Raw genomic sequence first — 26317 nt, forward strand, 5'->3', positions numbered from 1 at the left:
TTTTTTGTCAGCCAGAAGCATTCACCCAACACTTTATGAACTGTTGTTTTTTTCTTGGATGAGATTCTAAAAACTGAAAGCCTACACTGATCAGACTAGGATAAAAATGGACTTTGCATAGTGACATTTAATAATGGTACATATTGTGACTGCCTTACCCCAGAAAGCCTTTATGACTAGAAACTACCTCTTACATAATCATTAAAAAAGGAAAGAATATATCTCCTTGCCTGGGGCAATTGGAAGTAAGAGAGTTGATTTGGGATGATTTTGTCATAATAAAAAGAAGCTGTTGATATTGGGACATGACACCCATGAAGCCATAAAAGAAGTACAGTTTGAGCAAATGTGGATCCTTCATTTGTGCCAACTAATGCCCATTCCTCTATACTGGAAATAAAGTAGAGAGTTGTCTTTTTAAATATTAGCAATGCCTCCATATTTTTTTCATTTCTCAAAACTTTCTAGAGTGAAAATCTTGGGCTCATTCCTTGACCCTTCTTAGCTAGGTTGTTTGCTATTGTTCAGGAAATGAGAGAAAAATCAACCCCTTCAAAAATAGACTTTAAAACTTTTTGGAAACTTTCTATCTTGCCATTTTTTTCCCATTTTCTTGCTAGTACCACAGACACAGAGTTCCACCATCCTTTCTGCTCCAATAAGACTCTGGTATGCAGAGATAACGCAACAGATTCAGAAGATGAAGCCAAATAGCATATAGTTTTAAATAAAGCTACATCCTGACATTACCTGACCTGCAAATTTTCCAAGGGATTTTAGAAACATCATCATATATGATTGTCATACCACATGTGGGTATGCAAGGCTGAGGCTCTTCTCCCTATTTTATATATGAGGAAATCAAGACATGTAGGCTGATTGGTTTTTTCAAGATCACCTAGAGAGTTAGACATTGGTCTAAGATTAGATCCTGGGTATCAAATGTTGGCACACTCCTTTCAGTTTGGTTTCAAACTATAATTTTTCTTGCTTTTTTGCAACCTAGCTAATATAGAAATGTTTTACATGACTTCAAATGTATAAATGGGTTATCAAATTATTTGCTATCTCAATGGGTGGGGGAAGGACTAGAAAGAGACAGAGTTTGGACCTCAAAATTTAAAAATTAATGTAAAAATGACACTTTTGACTAAAGGAAAACTGTCTATAAAGAATTGACCCTCTCCTCACCAGTAGTCTTCTGTTGTTGGTTTTTTTTCAGTGTTTATTCAGGACACCAGTCTATTCTGATTCCTCCCTCAGAGCTGGAGACCAATCCTGCCCTGTGGCTTCTTGCTGTGAGTCAGTATAAAGTCCGAGACACTTTCTGTTCCTACTCAGTCATGGAGCTTTGCACCAAGGGACTAGGCTCACAGACAGAATCATTGAAGGTAAGCAATCCCATCTCTTTTTTCACAGTGAGCAGGTCTTTTCATCAGTACCAGAGGATCTTTTCCGTTTGTATTTCTTAATGCCTTTTGACAGAAAACATTTCTAGGTGCAGTCTCATTGAAAGAGAGAAATTACATTTTTGGAAGTTCTTAAAAAATGCTTGGTAAAACTAATTGGAAACTTCATAAAATCCAGAATACCATCACCTGCTGTTTCTAAATCTATTTTCACATAAGATATTAGAAATACTCATCTTAGAGAGAACCACCATCTAAACCTTAAAAAAAAACTTATCTTCCCTCACTGCCACAAAGTAGACTTAAAGGCAAGATGGAAGATCTTTAGATCTGTGAAACATTCAAAATTGTGGCTTCATTTCTTCAGTGCAACTCTGCAAGGTTGGGGTTTGCCTTTGCTTCGTGTGAGTGAATGATGCTAAGTACCATGAACAGAGAACCAACCTTGAAGCAAGGGAAAACTGAATTCAAGTTTCGCCACCAATGCATGGTATCCATGGGACCCTAGGAAAGTCCCTTAACTACTTTATACTCTAGGCAACTCTTTAATCCTATGGAGAACCAAAAAAGTGTTGACTTGAATCAGTATGGAGAGTTCCTTCACCCAAGAGTTCCTTGTACCAGTGTACTCACAAATCTAGTCGTTTTGTCCAGACTATGTAAAAGTTCTGAGTGGCATACAATATCAAAGGACAATCATTGCTTGCAGTCCAGAAGGAGAGAAGTAGACATACATACAAATGCATTGTATGTATCATGTGAAAATGTATGAGAGGGAGAATGTTATGAGGTCTCAGGAGAGAGGGATCATTTCTGGCTGGTGGGATCAAGAAAAGCAATGTGGGAGGAGATAGTGTATAAAGGATGGGAAAGATTTCATCTGGTAAAGATTCAAAAGAAAGAGAACTATTTTGCTCTTTAAGAAGTTATATCTAGAGTGTGTGTAGATGTCAAGCACAAATATTTGAGAGTACAAATGATTATTTCTTAAATCTCATTGGGGCTTCCCTCAAAGAATTATAGAAGATAATTTGTTCAATTTCCGTTTTATTTTTACCATGAAGTGATAATACCAATTTTATTTTTCCATTTAACCCTAGGATATCCTAGTAGCTTTATATTATCATGAAAAATTCAAAAAGCTCCTTGTTTCAAGTGTCTGTTGTCATTTAAATATGAAGTTTTCTGTTATGATATCCAAATCCAATAATCAAGAGTTTAAACTCCTGAAATCAACCATATTTGGGACTTTTTAAAAACAGAGTGAACTTACTGAGTCTGAAACACTTGTGTCTGTATGCCCTCCCCACAGCTATTCCTTAAAGCCAAGAACAGTCATGACATATGGAGATAAAATCCAAAACATCAAATAACTGAACTTAGAAATCATGCCATTTAAGTACCTTTATTTTTAAATATAAGAACTGGTTAGCCCTAACGGGTAAATATAGTATAGCTTAAAGCTCTTCGTATGTTACATCTAATTTCTCAACATCTGGCCAGTGTCTAATATTAGCAGAAGTAACTGATTAACACATATTGTTAAATAAAATAGGAGAGGCAAGAATGCACCTTCCATTAGGTGATGGTGCCTTTCATTCTACTGATCTTGTAAATGAAAATATCCTCACAAGGTAGTGCTTTCTGATTTGATACTATGGTCTATACTATGTATTTCTTTGGTTTCATCTAGAAAAATCATTTATAATAAAGCTGTGTTTCATATAACTATAGAGAATACATTATATATGTGTGTATACATGATAAAGATTGAATTATACATATGCACAGACTCAAAAATAATTTTGCCAGCCCATTCTTCCCAATATTCAAAGAAATGAAATATGGAAGTATATAAAGATGCATGTTTATATCATACGTGTACATAGGATATGTATTACATGTAATGTGTATGTTATGAATGCCAATATAATGTGCATATTGTGATATATGCACACATGTCTCTGCATATACTTGTATATATGTGAACATGTTTATTGGTCCTAAGTTGATTCTGTATTGCAGAAGGCTGTATTGTTTAAATAAGAAACAGTATAGTAGTAGATAAGAGACTTGGCTTGAAAGACACAGACCTGGGTCCAAATCCTCCTCGGAAGCATACTAGCTGAGTGACACTGGGCACATCACTTAAACTCAGACAACACTCTAAATCTATTTCAGTGTTCATCTCTCTAGAATTCCTCCTGCTGAACAAATCACAAGTTTAAACCAAAGGAAAACTGTACACAAGCATACAAACACACAATATATGTGTGCATGTAAGAATGTATTGAATTATAGCCTATATGCGGTATGGTGTGACATAATATGACTTATATGGAAGGATGGAGGAGAATATAATCTATACTTCCTTCATATTGCTTCTGAGACCATCAGAGTGAATGCTCCCTGCACTGACACCCAGTGCAACACTTCTGTAGATGATCCAGTTGGTGATAAGCCAGTGACTAGCCTTCTGGTGATGAGCCTCTTCACACTGATCTGGTCCTTCACCCAACAGACCACAGGCATCATCTAGGCAAGTCCTCAACTTGAGACCTTTCTAATTTGCTAAAAGCTGCATGAATTTGTACTGAAATGGCTCAGACTCTAAGTAGCCACTGTCACATCCATGAGACAGTGAGGCACCGAGCTAAGAACTCAGTGAAGAGAAGTACATTGTCTAGTTTTATAAAAATAGATTTTGGTCAAGTCCAATATTCAGTACAAGACCAAGGAGATCAGCCATCAAAAGCAACAACATCAGGGGAGATTTACATTGTCAAATATGCCAGAGGGTTCCATTAGTTACTTCTCAGAGTTGCTATATGGAAATTGCTCTCCAGACTATAAACTATCACATAAATATGTGAGTTATTGTTATAATAGTTTAACATGTCTAATGTAGCAAGTAAACTCAAGGCAGGCAGACATCAATATTATCTTGACTTCTCCTTTCTTTGCTTCAGCCAGAAGTGCATTTGTTAGCAATGAGAGAAGGTAAAGAACAAGCTGGCTTTATTTGGGAGAGTTCTCTCTTTGTCCCTCATTTCCATACCAGTAGACAGCATCCTTCAGTGCCTGTAGGTCATTCCTCATTGGGATGCCATCCAACAACTTTGCTTGCCCTCAGCATGAGCCGTGCCAAACATTACCACCAAAAGCATTCTGCTTGGCTTTTTGAATTCCTCCTCCTTTGATTTCTGGTGCTTTTGTTTACTAGACCTTGTCCAATGCAGAAATATTCTACCATAAAGCTATAATGTGATTAATCACTGGGAATATATCATTGGGTCTTTCAAGGGCCACAGGACATAAAATGCATGATCCATCTTTATGAAGTCATTGGAAATGTCTGGTTTCCTATTTACATCCAGTGTTTTGGGATTTTTTGCATTTCTCTCTTGTGCATGCTTCTAGCACACTCCTGCTTACAAGGACATGCACACAAACATTTCGTCAGACTTCTTGCCCTGTTTTTTTGCCAGCCTTTTATTGCCTTCTAAGAAGCATTCATTTTTCTCTATCTCCTCTGCTTCATTTGCTGTCCTAGTGACCTTGCAGCTATTCAGAAAAGGTGTTTGGTGTTACTACTTCAGAGAGGCAGCCCAGGGTGGTAGACAGAGGACTGGACTTGGAGTCAGGGAGAGTTGCATTCAAGTCTTGTCTCTTTGCACTTACTGGCTGTGTGACTATGAACAAGTCACTTAACCTTTCTGAGCTTGATCTGCTTTGATGGAGTGGGTTACCACATCAATGATATGCCATATTTTTTATTATCTCTTCTATTCTGAATGTCGCTATAGAGGTTTTAAACAGGTAGTCAGTTCAGTGCTAAAGCAATTCATAAGCACATTTAACTGATGATAAATACACCTTATTCCTCCCCCAAAAATGGTAAATCTGATCATCTTCATGTATGAATTTGGCTTGTGAAAAATGGAGCATTAAGAAAAGTATTCCCTGGTTAAGTACTGATAACATGATGTATCTTTTATTTATGATATTCTGACTTATAACCACTATTTCTGTAGTTTACAATTAAAACATTTTTCTTCATGTTAAAAAAAAAGACTTGATGATGACATGGCACTGGGCCTTTTCTATGTCTTTTTAACATTGCAAAGTAATGGGATTCCTGATTTAGCATGGAGATACACAAATGTGAGATTGACTTACCAATCAGTGCCATTATTATTATTCCCAGGCAAGAGGACTGGACTTGTCCCGGGTACGGACCTGTGTGGTGGTGGCAGAAGAACGCCCTCGAATAGCCCTCACACAATCATTTTCAAAATTATTTAAAGATCTGGGTCTCCATCCAAGAGCTGTTAGCACATCATTTGGCTGTAGAGTGAACCTGGCGATCTGTTTACAGGTGAGTTTCATCGATGTCATTAGATGCCGGAATCAAGGCTTTGATGGGTAGATGCTAAACACACAGCACAAATTGGAAATTTTCCCTTTTTTTCCTCATCTGATGCCTAGTTAGGGTTTTTGTCATCTTTTCAGCAAATGCATGTGATGGGTACATAGGTGTTGATTTTATTATTTTTTTCTTACACTTTCCCATTTGTCGGTAACTATTATTCATAATGGATATTCTTAGCACTTACCCAATCCCCAAATCTTTTAACTTTAGTAACAAGCATGGCAGTTTGTCACAACTTCTGCTGTCTGTTTTTCTAAAGATTAGGCATTTGAAATAATGTATTCATGCCTCCTGTATCCCTGTCTCTTTAAGTGCTTGGTCTGATGTAAGTAGGCAAATAATTGCTGTTTGAAGAACTACGTTACTTAAAACAGGTTCAAATATCTCCTGTTGTATTGACAGCCCTTAAAGCACAACCTCGGCTTCATTTCCTTGCCTTAGTTGTTAAGAAAGACAGATGCCTGAGATAACCACTTATTAGCCTTTCAAATCTTCCAAACAAAATCTGGTTTATTTTCTGCCTTCTCCTTCATCGGTGCCCCTTCCAACCATATTTATAATCTCTGCCTTTTCTTAAGCACTTATTTTGTAAAAGGAAATACCTCAGCCCATGGAAAAGCTCAAACTTCCTAGAGTTAAAACTAATTTTGTTTTAAAAAGGAAGTAAAAATGTTTCATCTTTCCCCCAGGTCTTTTACAACTAAATCCCCTGAACTTGTCTTAAAGGTATAGAGCTATCATTCTTTCTTTGGCATTCGAAGCAGAAAAGCCAAATGTTGACTTGTATCTCTCATTCATTGATGAAACTCTAGACTATGTCTCTACAAGTCTCATTCCCTCCCCGCTTTCATGCCAGGAAATGGGTGGATTTGTTTTGCTTATTTATGCTTTCTTGTTAACAAAAGGAAATGGGTTTTTTTTATTGTTATTGTTAGAAGAAGAAAACAGAAAAAAGGCTGAGGAAATGTAAACACATAGAACAGCTTCAAAAGTTAAATATTAAATTTTTTAAATACTTTTAAAAACTAAAATATACATAGATTCAGATTTTCATATGTAATGGTAATTTTCTGTTCTACCCCCACATGTAGGAGGGTTTATTTTTCTTCCTCTCCTTTTCTTTTGGTGTTTATCAAGTTCAGAATTAAAAAAAAAATTTAATGTAATTTTTTAAACAAAGAACTGCCCAGAGGAATCTTGCAAGTCTTTTTCCTAGTTCTACTTAGTCTCTATTCATCTTGTCTCTCACCTCCTACCAGTTATTTGCCCCATTTTATTTTCTTTCTCTTCTCCTATCTCCAAGCAGTGTTTTAACACTGCTTTTATGTCCGCCAGTACTCTTATGGCCCTTTTCATAAAGATTTTTGCCCTTCTTGTACCTTCATCATTCTGTCTCCGCCTCAAATTCAGCAACTGCCCCCAAACAGCAATAACACCTCCCTCCCCCAGAGAGTAACTGGTACTCCCCAAGAGAGACTATAATGAGAAACCATTAGGTGGTAGCTTGGCAACAGAAACGTATTTATTCTATTTCTTTCTCAGCTGCCACTTTGAAGTGTTATAGGAAGCCCTTTCACAAAAGGAAAGCAAAACAGATTGCACCAAGAAACCATAACACTTAGTACTTGTTATCTTTGACATGATTTTGTAGACATTAACAAATTAATGTCACAAACACTCTCATGAAGTAGGAAATGATCAATTTTATACTTAAATTCCAAATGGAACAAACTAAATTATAGAAAGAATAACTTAAATTTGGAGATAATTATTAGCTTTTTAAAAATATTCATTGAGTATGCTTGATTCTCAAGAATATAGGACTAGAATCTTTTAAATAGCAAGCTCCTTCAAGTATAAAAAGTGTTTGATACAAGAAAAAAATACAACTTTTCAGAAACATAGTTGCCATGTAGAGAGAGGTAAACTTACATACCATATTTCCTTTGAGATGAAGTTATAGTATGAACTGCTACATCAGATAAAGAAAAGCCATAATTCACTGTTCTTCTTGGAATTGTCCCTAATTGTATTTTTTTTTCAAACCCTTACCGTCCATCTTAGAATCAATACTATGTATTGGTTGTAAGGTAGAAGAATGGTGAGGGCTAGCCAATGGGGGCTAAGTAACTTGCCCAGAATCACATAGTTAGAAAGTATCTGAGGCCAAATTTGAACCCAGGACCTCCTATCTCCGGATCTGACTCTCATTCCACGGAGCCACCCAGGTGCACCTGAATTATTGCTTTTAAGAACAATAGTGACCTGAACCTCTTGTTTTAAAGTAGGAAAGGAAGTTCATGCTTACAGTTTCCCTTTGTAACTTAAGTGGACCTTATGTGTAGATTGCTTTAACTCAAACATTCCCACTACTCATCAAGAAACAGCACCAAATGGTGAATTTGCTTTAATCTGATCAACTCTGAAGAGCTTTCTGAGAAAATCAGAAAGGCTATTTCTTATGTTTCCCTGACTTCTGTTCATTCTTACATCTGAACAAGTCATACATCAGCTAGGTACTCTGTGGAAAAAGGAATTCACTTTCCCTGCCTCTTGGGCTTCTCCATTCTTCCTGGCTTTCATATCAAAGAGAATCATTTTCAGATTTTCACTATTGTGAAAGGAGTGAATACAAAAGTGAGCAAAGGGTCTTTCTACTTTTCTTAAAAATTAAACTTGTGGGTAGGAGGAAAAAGTTAGTCACTTCTTCCTCAAGCCTGTGTGTGGCACCGTCTGCATAATCAAAAATTTCAAGAGCCCAGCTTGCAAGTGCGAGGTCAGGTTGAACAAGGTAGCATACATAAAGAACATTCATTCAATTAGATGAGGTTCCGTAGCTGTACAAATAGCTGTCAGATCACAAGGCAGAGCAAAGACTAAATCCCTGCTTAAGAAAGCTCTATTTATCAGATGATGTGAGCAATGGCAGATTTCTTAAGGAGCTCTAACATTCCGCAGCATTGAAAGGTAACTTCATTGCTTCTCCTTGCTAATGACTTATTACTCCATCCCATTCTCCAAAAAGTAATTTTTCAAAAATCTTTTAAACTTGTATGCTTTAGCACAAGGAATCAGACTTTCTGTTCTGGTAATCAGTCTTCCACTGAATCCCTTTTAGAAAGATTTGTGTTTGATTTCTGTGTGAACTATACATTGATAGGTTCAGGCAACAATAAGTTAATGAAAAGAGCTCTATCTTAAAGGTAGAAGATCTTCTTTTGAGTCCTGGCTTAAACATTCACTAATTATATAGTTTAAAATAATCTCTTAAGTTCTCCAAACCACCAAAGAGGAAACCCTTTGGTAAAATCCAGACAACAATCCTTGTGTTACCTGCATAAGCTGATGTATAACAAAGTACTTTGTCAGTGTGAAGCACCGTCTAAGAGTAAACTAGTAATATGATGGAGTGGGATACTCATTCTTTGGTTCACCATTGCTGCCCCCTACAGAGTTTAGGTTTGAGATGGAATCAATTAGTGATGGAACACTCAAGAGTATCAATAATTCTAGGTTATTCACCTCTTTTTGAATGTGATATTATTAAGAAATACTTTGCCTCTCTAGTGACAAGCTGACTAAGAAAAACCTAATTTCTGTGATGCTGCTGAGGCTGCTGTTTCAATTATTCAATCTGAAAATCCAAGAGGTAGTTGTTGGTTCCTCAATCATGACAAGACAGGAATTATCTACTGTATGCATTATGACACTGCTGCTTAGAGTTCATAAGTCATTATTTTTTGACAAATGACCTTAAATGAAAACTAGGTCACTTTGATTTTTTGCATGAACTTCTGAGATTGTTGGCACTTTTCAAAGAAAAGGGTTCTAGATGTAGGAGCCATTTGTTATTTTCAGGAAATGACATTTCCCAAAATATCTAGCTGCACAAATGACTTTTAATATAAAACAGTTGTAATCTGTTGAATTTAGTGTCGAAGAGAACATTAAAAAGATCACATCCTGACTTCTGTGTTTAATTAGCCTTAACATAAATTTCTCTTAGTGCTGTTAAAAAATGTCACTTGTTTATTAACCTCTGTTGGAAAGGATATTGCCTGAAGCCACAATTACTCTTTTGAAAAAATTAAGATGAAAAGTTTTTGCTTGTATTAGGTTAGAAATTGTGTTTTCTCATAAAAATCTTAGTATCTTTCTCCATAGGATTCATGGGGAAGAAAGACCAAATCTTTTCCCCTTTACAAAAGCAGATCCCAATTAGTTTTTTGGGGGGTGTGAGGAGAGGGTTGAAGTATATTTGGGCTACTTCCAATGAAACCTTTTGATCTTTGCTCTTTTACAGATGGCAAAGGTCTGTCTTGAAAGGGAAGCTATATTTACAACTTGCAGGCATTTCAATGCTCAGTGAAATCAATAGCCATGAGAATCTTAAGTTCACAGAATGTCATAATTGAAAATCATTCAGGTGGCTTCTAGTCGAACTTTTACCCAAAGAAGAATATAATCTCTCTAACAATGGAGTCACCCAGAGATCTAATTACCTCCCAGGGCAGTGCTTTCCATTTTTAAACAACTCTAGATGTACATGTATATGCATAGATGTGTTTATGTGTGTATATATAATTTATGGTTTTCAATAAAAACTATACATTCTAAAAAATACACATATACATATACATACCCATATACATATATAAAAATCACCTGAAATCTTCCTCCTCACAACTGCCATTGAACCTAGTTCTGTTGTCTAGGAGAAATTTCCTAAAAGCCTTAGTCCCTCCTCCTCATGGCATCTTTTTAAATTCTTAAAGGTCACTGCCATGTTTCCTTGAATTTTTTTCTTCTCCAGACTAAACACTCACAGTTCTTATCATGCTTATGCCATGGTTTCCGGTTCCCTTAGTAACCTGGCCAACCTCATCTGGATTCATTCCAGCTTACTGTTACCCTTCTTAAAATGTAGTTTCTCCTAATGAATCCAGTACTTTGGATGCTGACTGACCAGGGCAGGTTTTTTTTTTTTTACTATCCCCTTCTACTTCCTGCATGGGAAACTTCTATTAGCTTAGCCTAAGATCCATTAACTTTTTTGACCACTATGTCATATTGCTGACTCGGTGAGTTTTCTGTCCACTAAACCCCTTTGGCCCAGTCTTCAACTATAAATATCAAATTTGGAAGAGGCTAAGCATTAAGTATCATTGATAACACTGACTAGTTCTGTTGCAGATAGACAGCACATTTATACAGACTAAAATGGAAAGAACAGGAGGTGAAAAATAGAAATACCATACCATTCACACTTATCCCTTGCTAGCCCAAGATATTTGAGTCTATGAGGGGCCTCAAGTTAACACAACAGGTACCATGAATTCTCAAAATAAAATCAATTTCACAGTAAAGTCATCATTAACCAGAAACTGAATTAGATTCCCCCCCACCACCACCATACTCAACTTTTATGAGAAAGAGGCAATTAACAACAAAAGAAACTGACATGAAGGATTTAGCATATTTTAGACATTTGGTAGGTCCTGGACTCGGACTTAGCTTCATACCCTTTTTCACCTGACAATCTGAATTAATAGTCAGAATTAGAACTCTGAGGTATGAGAATCTCCTCAAAGCAATACACAGGAATTCAGTTTTGTTGAATGACCAAGGCAGGGAAAGGGAATAAATATATGGATATTTTTAAATTGGCAATAGTAAGGGAGAAAAACAATGGAAAGGGAAAAGCACTGTTTTGAAATCAGAGGTTCTGGCTTTGCTATCTGCCAAATCTTGGCATCGCCATTCTCCTACCTGTCTGGCTTTCAACAAGTCATTTTATCTTTTTGTGATTTGGTTTCTTCATGTGTAAAATGAGGGTTAGATCTAGTGATTTCAAAGGTCCCTTCCAGACCTAAATCCCATGAAACCTAAATATAGGATTTCTACCACTCTATTAATTCATCAAAACATCACACACCAAACATTCAAGCTGATGAAAGGTTTACTAGAATTTACTTTTTATGTAAGGCTAAATGCATGCCTGATAGCATATGTTGCGTATAGGATGGACTGGGAAATAATAAAAAGGAGTTTAGAGAATCATTATCCTAATAATAAACATAAATCATATAAGTTTATAGATGGAAAAGACTTTAGAGGTTATATAGTCCTACTTCTACCTGAGGAGAAATCCTCTACTATAATAACAATAATTAATAACAGCAACATAGAAGTTTATTTCAAAATGAAAACTTTTGAAATATTATTGTACCTCATGATGATTCTATGATCAATTTTTTATTTTTCTCATTTATAATTGAAAATAATGAGGGATAAAGATTAAGGGAATTAACCCAAACTCATACAGTCAGTACAGTATGTGGCAGAGGCAGAACTTCAGGTCTTCTAATTCCAAATTCTGTTCCATTTTCCCTATAATACAGTTTTTCATGGTACTAAGTGCAAAAGAGCATCTTGTAAAAATTCTGCTCTTACCTCATGGAGCTGGCTCACTGCTCTTATCCTTCCCCTCCTTCAGTGGTCCTTAAGGATCCTTTTCTCATTTCTCATCTTTCTTGACCTGCTTTGCAACCTTTGACATTCCTGATCACTTTCTTCTACTGGATTCTCTCAGCTCTAGACTTTTGGGATGCTGTTGTGTCTTGATTCTTCTCACATCTGTCTGATGGCTCCTTCTGAGTCTCCTTTGCTGGATCTTCATCCAGATGATGTCCACTACCATAGGTGAAACTCAAAGCTTTGTCCTGGATGTTCTCTTTTTCCTCTCTGCTGTCTCCATTGATGATTTCATTAGCTCCCAATTATCATCTCTATAAAGATGATTCCCAGATCGTTTTGTACTGGCCTAACTTCTCTCCTGAGCTTTAAGTCCTACATTACCAGCTACCTCTTGGACATCTCAAATTCAACAGAATTCATTATGTTTCTCCCCAAGGCATCTTCAATCCAGGCCCTCAACCTTGGTAACATTTAAATTCCTTAATGACACTCATAATTCATACACACACAGAGGCTAAATTTGAGCCATTATTAGAAAAAGAATTATCAGTGAAGGGATCAGTAAAGGCTTCTTGTAGAACATGGGAGTGGGCTGAATGCTGAAAGAATCCACAGAAACTAGGAGGAAGAAGTGAAGATTGAGAGCATTCCAGGCACAGTGGAACAGTCAGGGAAAAGGTCTAGAGTCAGTAGATGGAATGTCATGTGTAAGAAACAGTAAGAAACTCTGTGTGTATTGCTTGTGGTTATTTGTATTTTCTACCCCTCTTAGAACGTGAACTCCTTGAGGGAAGAGAGTGAGTTTTATCCCCCTTTTTTTGTATTCCCATCACAGTGCCTCTAACAAAGTAAGTCAGCATTTAATACTGCTTACTGATTGACTAAGGTCATCTTCGCACTTGAATCCAATTAGATTTGGAATAGAAGCAAAGCCATCTTTCTCCTGAGAGAAGCCTCTTTGATTCTGAATCTGCATTAACATAGCAAAAAAAAAAACCCTTCATAGGGTCCCAGCCAGTGTAAGAGAATTTCTAACTCTTCTACAATTTTCACCACATGAATCTTTGTTAGAATATTTTGATAGAAGGACCCTTATAAAGTAGTCACTTCAGGTCTATGGAATATAGTTTACTCTGAATAGATAACACTAATCATCTATAAAAAACACTAATATACCCAACAAGTGGGCATCCAGGCATTCGGGGAGAACCCAGTACTTCCTGAGGAGCCCCATTCCTTTTTGAATGGTTCTAACTGTTAGGACATTGTTTTCTCCCTCTTAGGATTAAGCCTAAATTTTCCTTTCTGTGACTTCTACTCATTTCTCTTGATTCTATCTTCTAACATTTTGTGATTATGATCCAATTCTAGAGTGTTGTCCAAATATGTTTCATTCCTCTTTCCTATGCCTTACTGGAAAGAGAAGAGTCAGTGTGGTATTACAGGAAAAAGCACTAGATTGGGAATGAGGGGAACTGAGTCTCAATCTTAGCTCTGTTATTTAGGATCTATGTAAGCCTAAGCAATTCACATTATTTCTCTATGCCTTCCATTTTCTATCTTATGTGAAGGATTTAATGAAAGTCTTTGACTAAATGATCTTCAGAATCTCCTTTGCTGGATCTTTATCCAGCTCATGCCCACTATCATGGGTCTACCTCAAAGCTTTGATCTAGATTCTCTTCTCATTTTCCTTTCTATTGTTTCCATTGGTGATCTCATTAGTTCTCAAGAGTTCAATTTTCATCTCTATAAAGATGATTCCTAGAGTTGTCGATCCAGCCCTACCTTCTCTCCTGAACTTTAGTCCTACATCACCAGTTGCCTCTTGGACTTTCTAAGACTAGATAGATCCCCTTTAGATCTTAATCCGGGGATTGTTAGTAAAGTGGTTTTAAAAGTCTTTGAAAACTATCTTCTTTTAAAAATAGGCAAAACATGTAATTGGTAATAAATAAACCTAAAAAAAGAAAAATAGGCGGAACATTCTCCATCTCATCTCTTGTTAGCCCTTCCTCACACTCCCTAATCTATAATGATTAGTTTTTATATGCGTGTAAATTATCTGTTATGTATAGAATGAGGTTTATCTACATATTAGCCTATTTTTCCTTGTCTTGGATTCAATTCTCAGTTCTATTATTTACTATTTACGTGGTATATCTTCACTTCTGAATAATCTTCAATTTGAATAGATGCTAATACCATCACTTTACATCTTTCTGCCACTGCTGACCTCTCTGGAAAGTATTTAATAAGCTGAAGAACATAACTACAGTAGGGGACATCATTATTTAAAGAAACCCTTCAAGTACGCCTTTGGTGAAGTAAACAAGGGTTTCAATATCAACCTCCTAATAGAGCCAGTCTGAGTCTCTCTTGGGCTTTTTTTTTTTAAATTGGAAATACTGATTTTTTTTTATTTCCTTACCTCCTGTTCTCTCCATGGGTAAAAGTATTCCCTTTGAGAAGAGAGGTCTTCTTGGGATCATAGCCAGTGTTAAGAGAGTCCCTAGCTCTCCTAAGGCTTGTATCACATGAATTCATATTAAAATAACTTTAAAGAAAAGTCTTTATATTTTACCCAGGTAGAAAGTTGGTTTCCACTCACAAATATTTTCCAGAGTGCACCACCCTGGACATTCTGACTCCTCTTGCAGCTGGGTAAATTTGTGGAAAGCATTGACCCAGTTCCAACTCCAGCTTGACTTCAGACAATTGTGGACTCTTCGAAGGATGTTATTTAAATAATTATATTCATCTGGAATGCATGCAGCGTGATTCCCTCTAGGAATACAAAAGCACATCACACATGCCTTCTTTGTTCTTTCTCACTTCAATTTTGCCTCAATTTATAGGGAAGGCAGTGAGTTGGGCTGGGGGAAGGGAGGCTGAAAGGGAAGAAAGAGTCATAGATCAGAAACCAGAACACCTGGTTTCTTTTCTCAGCCACCACAAACTTGGTGTCTCTAGGCAAGCTTCTTAGGACCTCAGTGGTCTATCTGTACAATGAATATAAATGTGCTTGCAATAACTACATCACAAAATTGTCCTGAAGGAAGACCTTTATAAACTTTAGGTTCTGTTCTTTTTTAACTTAAACTTTGAGAAGACAATATGCCTCAGCAGAAAAACCAGTGGTGGTTATGAAACTAAATTCATTTCCCAGTTCCAATATTCAATAGCTATGTGGTTAGGGCCAAATCACTAAACTTCTCTGAGTTTCCCTTTGTTTATCTCTAAAATGGGAACAATAATACTTGTATAAAGTTGTTATGAAAAAAGCAATTCATAGACCTTACACACCATTAGAAATGTGACCCTTAAAATGAAGGTTAAAGAACTTAAGGGCCAGAGGGGTTATGATTTATGAGATTATAGACTAAAGTCTAGAAGAGTCCTCAGAGGTGATAAAGTACAACTTCCTTTGTTATCTAAGGTTTATGGAAATGAAATGACTTTTCCAAGATCACACTCGTAGGTGATATCAGATTTGGGACTTGAATTCATTTCCTGTCTCTAAAGCCAGAGCTTTTTCCACTGGCTTAATAGGTGATACATTCAGAGGACAGAACTTAATTCTTCTGAAATTTAATCCAATGTTCCTTCATCTAGACCAGTGGTTCCCAAACTTTTTTGGCCTACTGCCCCCTTTTCAGAAAAAAATATTACTTAGCACCCCCTGTCACATACTATCACTGCCCCCTTACAGTTATTCACTGCCCCCAAATGCACCTGTGGTCATCACTGCTCTCCTGGATCACTGCAGCACCCACTAGGGGGCGGTGGCACCCACTTTGGGAATCACTGATCTAAACAGTGCTCATGCCAGTATTTGGAAAGAGTTAGGGGAAGAGGTAAGCAAGAACCTTCATTCCAATTCTACATGCTATTAAATTAGGTACCAGAGTGAGCCATTCAAAAATTCCAGTTTGAAATAGCTTATGGACCCCTTGTTAGTTTTAATCATAATGGATTTATATAAGTGGGATTAGAATTCAACTATCTCAAAAGCAACACAGATTCATCTACATGTTTCATCTACTGCTGGGAGGGAGTGAAAATGTAGCAACAGTTGTTTTGGTATCTTGTGAACAGATGCTACCTGGTCACCTTTTCCAGGTTGTTCCATCATGAATTTAAGGTCAGCTTTTTGGCCAGTGTGAATATGATCTTGTAAATGTGAGCAACTACTGGGTCATGAGGATATGAGGGAAGGAGATGTGAGTCAAGCTGCACTGAGGGAATATTTTTGAGAGGAGCACATGTCTGCGATGACAAGTTGTGGTTGAGCATGAAGAAAAAGGATGTACAGATGACCCTTTCAAGAGGAGGTAGCCTCTATTACATGCCACAGAGGTGGTCCATGCTCAAAGAAATAGCATAAAGAAAACTTGTTTGAATTTCACAAATAAATCTATCAAGACTAGATTATGTGCTGCTCCTTAAGCTTTCTCTGTATTGGTTTTGGGATCTTGTTGAGCCGTATTACTGAGTTAATATAGTATGTGTAGGTGTATTGCTTTAGGGGCAAAAGACCATCACTAACATCCTGTGGTTTGACAAATTTGGATTGCCATTTCAGTTATTTAAGGGATTAAGTACCTGGGCCAATAAATTTCAAACCCCATTTCTTTTGGGAAAAACAATCCAAGAAAAGCTTCCTAAAATGAAACCATCCATTAACATTGTCTATATGTCTTTAAAACCACTTAGCTATCCATGGTTATTTGTTTATTACCATCTCTTCTGTTGCTCTACTACTACAATGTTGACATCTCATTTTAATTTTTTTAAGCCTTTAATAGTATAGTGGTTCATTTTAAACATTTCTGTATTTGACATTGTTTTTGTTCTTTTTTTTTTATTCTGTTCTCTGCTTGTTGCATTTTCCTCCTTCCCTTCCCACTTTTACTTCCCATTTTAATCGTTTGGCTGTTTGGGGGATTTTGTATGTTTTTTTGTTTTGTTGGTTTTGTCTTTGGTTTGTGGTCTGTTTGGTTTCTTTTTGGGGGGTCTTGTGTTCTCTTCTTTCCTTCTCTCCTCTTGTCCTTGCTGTCCTGCTGCTATAGCCTCACAGGCTGGGGAAGCTGGCTGACCAGGTAGGGGATTTTCCTGTTCCCTCAATAGCAATACCTACCTTATCAGCTTCCAACAGTGGGACAGACTAGAAGTTGAGTCTGGAGATTGAGGGCTTTAAAGACCCTTTGGTGCAACAGTGCAGAATGGCCCAGGGTGATTTAATCTGCTAAAACCTCATCAAACATTTCACCTTTGTGAGAAATGTTCCACTTCCATTGAACGTAGCCAATGGTGTGTGTGTTAATCTCATCTTCCATCATTTTCATTGTTAGTCCCTTTTTATATTTGTTTTCAAAATTGGCTGAGTCCTAGAAAATCTGTCAACAGAAATATCCTTTCCTCCCATTTTCATTCTATAATCAATAAAGCATGTTGCATTACTTGAAACATCTAACTAGTTCTCCACTCAGCACTAGTCTGTTACACAGCTGAGTCTATTTAGTAGATTTGCCACAGACGTCTGGCCAGTTAGGCTGCTCCTTGTATTGTATATTAATGTAATCTTCATACTAGAGGCTAACCTGCATGTGCTGCTCCTTAGGTCTTTCTCTGTCTTGGTGTTGGGATCTTGATGAGAAGTATTTGTTTTGTAAATAGTACAGAGTTAACTGTTCATGAATGAAATTAATTTACTCATCTACCTTTGCTATAGAATTAGCTTTTCCCCTGGAGAAGGAGCTTAGTTCTACAACTAAAATGCCAGCTGACATTGCTGGTAGTCAGAAAATTGCTATTGAATCAGACTCAAAGAATTGTTGACCTCGGGGGTCACACAGTAACCATCAAATACAGTATGGATCCAATCTATGTTATATGAGATAAGTAGTCATCCTGCCTTCCCTTGAAGACCTCCCCTGGTGGGAAACTTGCTACCTACTTAGGCATTCTGTTCCATTTAATATCAAGCTGATATGTTGGCTTTTAATTCCTACCCATCTGGTCCTTGTTGTGCCTTGTAAGGACAAACAGAAAAAGTCAAACCCCATCTTCCCCATGCTAGCCTTTCAAATTCTTGAAGTATTCTCCCCCACCCCAGGTGTTCTTTAATTTAAACATCCCCAATTTTTAGACCATTTTTCATAAAGCATAGTTTCATGTGCCCTCACCATCACCACATTTCTTCAATGGATGCTATTTTTCTCTACACTGAAACAGCATAGAGTGCCCTACCAAGGGCCTGTGTGGAACCCAGGCTTGTCATGCTGTTACTGAATGGAACTGCTGTCTCATGCTTTCTCTTTCTCCTTAGTGCAGCTCTTGAAAGGATTCATGGAGCCAAGGCAAAATGTTAGAGGGGACAGGATTTAGCCAAGATCTCTTTCTAGTCAGAGAGCAAAAAATGGCAAGGATTTAATGTTGGACATTCAGATAATAACAATGAAAGAAGAAAGCGTTCTGTTCCAGAGCCAGTGAGGACTCATTCCTGGACCCTAGCACTAGTCAGTCGGCTAGAAAAAAATTCCCATTTAGATACCATAATGTCCCATTCGCCAGAATTGGGCAGGTGTAGACAACCTCTTCCTATCCCAGAAAGGCTTAGGAAAACAACTTCCAAAGGAGCAGCAGGAATATTGGATCACAGAGTTGTAGAAAGCTCCAAAGGAACAAAATAATTGCTTTTTACATCTTCCTCCTTAATCCATGTCAGTTCGTGCCATGTGTTCTGCATTAATATCTTGAGCTCTAAACACACCTTTTTTTTGGTGCATGCAGTGAGAATTTCTCAGCAAATCATGCTTCATATTCTTGACAGCCTGCTTCTACCACCCAAATGTTTTCTTAAACAGCCCTGGCTTTCTTTTATTTGGTAAAACATTTGGCATGCCTCTTATGGTATATTAGTTCCATTATCTTTAACTGTATTTGAATTGCTTAAAGCCTTCTGAATATCCACATTTGTTTGATGAATTTCTTTTGAGTCCAATCTCTTTTGAAGTTCTGATCATCAGTCTCAAAGGGTAACAGGTACCTCTGGGTAGGTATGGTTTTATGCATTTTTTTCCTAATCAGAGATTGCATCTTCCAGTAAGTGGGTCTCTACAAAAAGTCCGCCTATTTCATAGTCATGGTACATGCTTTTATTTTATTGGCTCATTTACTCCATAAGTAAAATATGGAGTACAAAGAGCAAGTGCTCTATAGTCAGGGATGTAGCCTTTCCATTCACAACCTCGATTAACTAAAACATATCCTTGTTTACAGGGAACATCTGGACCTGATCCAACAACTGTATATGTTGATATGAGGGCACTAAGACATGACAGGTATGACTACATCCTGTTCTTGTTGCTTTCCTAGAATTCTGGTACCCATACCAGCAGAGGGGAAAAAAAAGAGGTTGAAGCTAACAATATTGGCTAGTTCAAAGGAGGATAGGTATCTAAGTAAGACGGAAGGGTCGATGGAAGCTGGGGTTTCATGGACAGGAGGCAGAATGCCGGTCCTTTTAGGCACTGTAAATCTCCACCACATTTTTAGCTTTGGAGTTAACATGCCCAGTGGGATAATAAACCTCTTGAAAAACGGCACATGCTGTACAGATGTACTGCAAATGCTCCTGCATAATAACCAGGAGTGATTAAAGCTGCTGAATTGAACAATCTCACCTTCTAATTGTCACTGTGATCTTGATCTGGGCTATTTAAAATAGCCACTATTTTGCACCACCGACGAATATCAAATTTTGTCTTCATCTCTATTTTTTCCCCCTAAACGAGTATCTTTTAAGTAGATCCTGGGCTGCCCTAGCTAGGTGGCTTTTTCTAATCACTCCTAGGAGAAAGGTTTAGGAAGTAAATTACCAGGTTATAACTAGAAGAACCACATATAGTTTTTGTTTTATTTTAATTTTTTTTCAGTACTGCAATGAAAGGTCTTGAAATTAAAGGGAAGGAATAAGGAGAACACAGTCAACTAGTGGGGCCACGAATAGAGTTCTGGGCCAAGATCTGATTTCAAATACAGTATCAGACCCTAGTTGTATGATCCTGGCATGACATGACTTTTATTTGTTTCTGTTTCCTCAACTGTAAAATGGGAATAATAATAGCACCTAACTCTCTTTGTTGAGCTAATATTTGTAAAAGTGCTTAGCACTGCGCCAGGCACTGTAATAGGCATTATATAAATATTTATCCCCTTCTCTACCTTTTTTTTTTAACCCTTTCCATCTTAGAATCAATACTATGTATTGGTCCTAAGGCAGAAGAATGCCTATATAAGGGTTAGGCATTGGGGGATAAATGCCTTTCCCAGGGTCACACAGCTAGGAAGTTTCTGAGCTCATATTTGAACCCAAGACCTCCCATCTCTAGGCCTGGCCCTCAGTCCACTGAACCACCCAGCTGCCTCTCCTTCTATTCCTTTTTTAAGGAAACTGTGTCCTAAAGAATAGAATCTAGTAAATCACTTTATGGGAAAAAGTGGTTCTTACCATTTTCATTAAACATTTTGGAATCTTTCTCGTTTATTATGTAGTAGTGGAAATGATTATCTGTTGTTCCTACTATCTGATTGTTAGTAGAAACATTTCCTAATATGTTAAGTGCCTGATTTAATGCAGAGTCTATAAAAGATGTTTACCAAAGTTTTTTTTTTTTTTTTGGTATTTCAGGCATAGAGAGAATTTTGTAGAGGAAAGGGAATTTAGAAATCATCTAGTCTGTCTGCCTCAGCTTATAGGCAAAGAAACTAAAGCCAAAAGGATTTGTGACTTGCCCTAGCTACATCGACATTCTGGTCCAGCATCCTTTCTTCTGTAACCCAATGCCTCAATTCTAAATTATCCACAATGACAAAAGAGTTGCAAGGATGGAGGATCCCAGGCAGCAGATAATCCAAACATCTCCCATTTGGCTTGGAAATGTGGTTATGTGTTTGTATGTGGTTTTTTCTCCCAGAATTCTAATCTTCTGAATTTGATGTAATTTCAAGATGAGTTTTCATTCTCCTAGCTCACTCTGACTCGACTAAAGCATGGCGGTTCATGCTACAAGAGAAATGAGCCTGGAGTTAAAAGCCTCCTGTGGATTATCCAAAAAGCAAATATTTCTCTCACTGAGAAACAAGCCAACTAGATTTGTGATTCTTACAATCTTATCTTTTTAAAAATTTGTTTTCTCAATCAAAGGATTATAGATACAGAGTTGGAAGGATCCTCAGATGCCAGCTAGTCCAGACCTCTCATTTTACAGACAAGGCTTTCAGAGTATAGGTTATGGCCAAAAGTCATATTAGTCAGTGGAAGAAGCCAGGGTTTGAAGCCAGCCCTCTGACCCCAAATCCAGCCCTCTTTCCACTCTGGTGACTTGAGGTCTATACAAAAGAAAAAAATAAACCTTCTTCTATCAACTTCATATTTGTTGATAAGTAGCTCACCACAATTAATTTTTGGAAATGGAAAGATTTCTTTGTACTGAACTTCTGACATTAAGTGATCATTGTCCCTTTCTTAACTCAGTTAAACTTTACAGAAATTGGAGTATCATCAAATTTAAGTTTTTAGAATGTTCATTTTTTCTAGTCTGTAAATACACATAAATTTCATAGTAAAGTAAATATTTAGAAGTTCTGAGCTTTGCCCCCAGAGTATTTTCTTTTTTTTTTAACCCTTATCTACTATCTTAGAATCAATATCATGTGTTGATTCCAAGGCAGAAGAGTGGTAAGGGCTAGGCAATGGGGGTTAAGTGACTTGTCCAGGGTTATACACCTAAGAAGTATCTAAGGCCAGATTTGAACCCAGGACATCCAGTCTCTGGGCCTGGCTCTCAATCCATTGCACCACCCAGCTGCCCCCCAAATATTTTCAAATGTTTTTCTCTGATGTTGTTGTTGCCCAATCATTTTTCAGTTGTGTCTGACTCTTCATGATCCCATTTAGGGTTTTCTTGGAAAAGATACTAGAATGGTTTGCCATTTCCTTCTCTAGCTCATTTTACATATGAGGAAACTGAGGCCAACAGAGTCAAGTGATTTGCCCAAAATCATACAGCTAGGAAATTTCTGAGACCAGATTCGATTCAGTTTCTCAACTCCAAGCCTGGTGCTCTATCCATGGGGTCACCACCTGCCCCTTTTTCTCTGATAATAACTTGATATTCATAATGTAATGACACCACATGAAATAGGCTATGCCATACCCAAGAGCTCTAGCTTTTTAGAAAGGAGTTTATATTTCACTCAAAGAAAGTTGGAGGATCATTACTAAATGGAGTAGTTTGGGAAATCAGTGTATTGCTCTAATTTATCTCAGTTACCAATCATTAGTACAGTGGAAAGAAGAGCTTAGACTCTGTAGTTAGAGGATCAAGGTTCAAATTCTGTCTCTGATGCTTACTACTCGTGTGATCTTAGGTCCATCAGTTAATCTCTCAGAACCTCAGTTTGCTCATATATAAAATGGGGACATTGGACTAAATGACCTCCGAGATCATTTCCAGCTCTAGACTTGTGATACACTGTTGATAATGCTGCAATTTTAGAAATATTTGGTTTGGAATGTTTCCCTTCTATTTTAAAAACGATAAAAAATGTTCTATGCTGGGACCTCACCATCACATTACTTTTCCTATAGTGGGCTAATTTAGACACATGCTGTGCCCAATTTGACCCAAGGATGAGGAGATCTAGGTTCCAATCTTACATCTAAACCTCATTAGCTCTGTGATCATTGGCAAGGTGCAAAACCACTCTGCGTCTTAGGTGACTCACCTGTACATCAGGCGAAACAGTATTTGTATTCGGTTGAGCCAGCCACGTGGAAGGTAGGGTCTGTACTATCCGCTTGACGGCATCGTTATGAGGAAAGCATTTTGTAAACATTGTTCTTTAGAAATGTGAGCCGTAATGACTATTTTTATTATCAAGGAGATTTCGTTACTGGTGTACTGGGCATGAGGCCGTTTCACACGGAAAGCAGTCCCAAGTGTTTCTTGAGGGATTCAGTGCTATTTATATTGAAGCACTAGCAAGGAACTAAAAATACATGCCTAAAATCCAAGAACAAAAAAACCATGTCAGAGGCTCTTTGTAGATTGCAAAGAACTCAACCTTGCTTGAAAAACAGTTCAGAAACAAGTGGGATTTTTAAAAATCCAACAACAAGGAGCCGGCTCAGCCCCTAAGCCTCCTCACCTGCAGACTGAGTAGCTGTTCCTTAAAAAGTCAATACCACCTCATTAAAACATGTATGCCTCAGTGACTCCCATACGCTGAGCGTATTATAGCCCTTGGGCTAGGTGAGAAAAACTTAATGTACTAAGACAGCACTGATAAAGACTGCTGACCTTTAGCGCACGGGGAAAAAGACTTCCCTTTTCATGGCCCCCGCGGTGTGGCAACTGAACTGGATATTTGCCATGCTGTCTTAGATTAAGCAGCTTAATGTGGAAGGAAGAGCAGATCTCAGGAAATGGCCCCTCTGACTCCACTTCTGCCTTCTGGGGAAGATGCCTTGCCCAGATCATCACGACAAGATGAGCTAGTTCACTTGGGCTGTGAAAATCAATTAAAGCTTGTGTTTATTTATTAAGCACCTTCTCCAAAGTGTCAGGAGATGCTGGAGCCACAAAGACAAAGGCGAAGTGCCACCTACTCTCCAGGTGTTTTAACAGTCTAGATGGGGCAGACAACATAGGCACATACAAAAGAATAAGGAAGGAGACGCCAGCATCTGGGGGGATCAGGAAAGGCTTCATCTAAATGATGGCTCTGAGCGAAACCTTAAAGAAGAGGAGGGATTCTAAGAGGGGGAGATGAGGAAGGGAGTGTGTGCCAGTCATGGGGAACAGTTTGTACAATGATGAAGATAAAGGAGAAAGACTGTCATGTGTGAAGAACAGCAAGAAGGCCAACTTGGCTAGATTGTAATATGTATGAGATAATGGGAGCCTGGAAAGGTAGGTTGTGACCAGATTGTGAAATTCTTTAAATGCCAAATGGGGGGAGCCGATCTGTTGCTGGTGAATGCTTCCATATTGATGATGCTATATTATGGTGCAAGAGTTGCCATGCCCCCAGAATACATCTCCCTGGGGAGGAGGCTCTCTTTAGCTCATATGGCTCTCCGAAAACAGATTGGCTGATTTGCCTTTCCAAACCATGGGTCACTTTGTGTGTTAAGATGAGGGTTTGGTATCATTTGTTCAAGGTGGTCACCTTTACCACTAGAGGGTGCCCACACCAATGAAACCATGGATCCATAAAGATTCCTGGAAGAATGGAGATTTCTTCAAGATTATCATGTTGAGGAGGGTGTATATTTATTTCAGTAATTCTACCATTGTTCAAAACATATGGAGACTTTTCTCTGCATATCTTCATTTATGAAGGGTTTTGTTTGTTTGTTTTCTGGAAAACAGAACAAAGTTACTCAAAGATATGTTGAAGGATAAAGGTTGATAATAATCTGGGCAAAACTGCTTTTTTGGTTTTAAAAAAAGCAAACTAAGCAAAAGAAGGATTTCAAGTCTATCAAGGGGCTGGCAAAATAGTTTGGGAGACACTTTTCCAAAGAGAATGTCTAGCAACATTTTGAGCATTATCAGCATTGCTGTTGGATTTTTTTGTTTTGTAAAAATAGCATATATGTAGTACTTTAGGGTGTCCAAAGTACTTTACAAATATTATCTCATTTGATTTTCACAAGAGTCCTGTGAGGTGGGTATTTTTCTTATTCCCTTTTTACAGATGAGGAAACTGAGGCAGACAGAGGTTTGCCCAGGGTCACACTGCCAATAAATATGTAAGGTAGAATTTAGGTCCAGCACTATATAGACTGTGCCATCTCTGTCCCCATAGAGAATAACTGTACTCTTCCAAGGTGACTACTTTGAGAGTGCTATCCTTCATTTGGATATAAAAGTACCTGAATGTTTGCTTTTAAAAATTAAGTAGCATTACCTATAACTATCCTCATCCTTTGGAAAACCTCTTCTATAAACATTTATTGCAGCACTTACCATGTGAAAGACTCTAAGCTAGGGAAAGAGCAACCATGAAAATGAAGCAAATGTTACCCTCAAGAAACATACTTTCTACTGGGAAAGAGGACATGGATACAGAGACATTTGTGAAAGAAGTGACAGCTGAGCTAGGGGTGTTTTTTGTTTTTTGTTTTTAACTCTTACCTTCGGCTTTAGAATCAATACTAAGTATTTCCAAAGCAAAAGGGCTAAAGAGCGATCAGGACTAGAGGATCCAGGTTAAGTGATTTGCCCAGGGTCACACCGCTGGGAAGTGTCTGAGGACAGATTAGAATTGAACTATGTTTTTAAGAAAGCTAGAAATTCCAAAAGGTAAAAGTATGGAGGAAATATATTCTAGGGGACCTCTCCCATGAAGGCAAGATGGGGGAAATAGAATTTCATATACACAAAAAAAAGCTAGCAGGTCCGGTATAAGTAATTACCCATGTAAACGAGCTTTTGGCTATAGGCGAGTCTAGTATATGTTTCTTTCTGGCTCGGTTTGGGGAAAACGAAGTGTTGCTTTTCTTTCACATGAATATCACTGCAGAATGGAGGCATTGTGAGAGCAGGGAGCCTGTCCTAGAGCAATACTTAAAAACTGCCTGTTGACTTCTGTGTTGCTAGCGTGTTTCTTTGCACAACCCTTGTTAGTGCAGGAAGGCTTGTGAGCACTTCGAAACTTTTAGATCATTTTCTTTCATGTCTGTCAAAAACTGTTTGGCTTTCTCAGGTCATCAGTTTATGGCTCTCTTCTTAGCCATACTTCTGTGGCACGCCTCCTCAGCTCTTCAGCATGGCCTTGGGATCATCAGTCTGTAGGTGTTCATATGCTCGAGACACAGACTGTTCTTTCATCAGATCACAGTTCAGGAGCTTATCCAAAAGAACAAATGAAGCAGAAGAAACCAAATAATCCAAATAGGAGGGACACATTTGAGAACAAATCA

The 26317-nt window shown here is 37.8% G+C and overlaps 1 protein-coding gene across 1 annotated transcript in view; it reads left to right on the forward strand.

The window, feature by feature from the left end:
• The window catches only part of DIP2C (disco interacting protein 2 homolog C), a 601650-nt gene that overhangs the window by 534536 nt on the left and 40797 nt on the right, over window positions 1-26317 (forward strand). Inside the window, exons 30-32 of the mRNA XM_044678953.1 lie at window positions 1223-1391; window positions 5617-5787; window positions 19603-19664. Coding sequence (XP_044534888.1) covers window positions 1223-1391; window positions 5617-5787; window positions 19603-19664 — 402 coding nt within the window. The remainder of the gene's footprint in view (window positions 1-1222; window positions 1392-5616; window positions 5788-19602; window positions 19665-26317) is intronic.

Source organism: Gracilinanus agilis, chromosome 5, assembly GCF_016433145.1.
Source record: "Gracilinanus agilis isolate LMUSP501 chromosome 5, AgileGrace, whole genome shotgun sequence".
NCBI classification, from domain to species: domain Eukaryota; kingdom Metazoa; phylum Chordata; class Mammalia; order Didelphimorphia; family Didelphidae; genus Gracilinanus; species Gracilinanus agilis.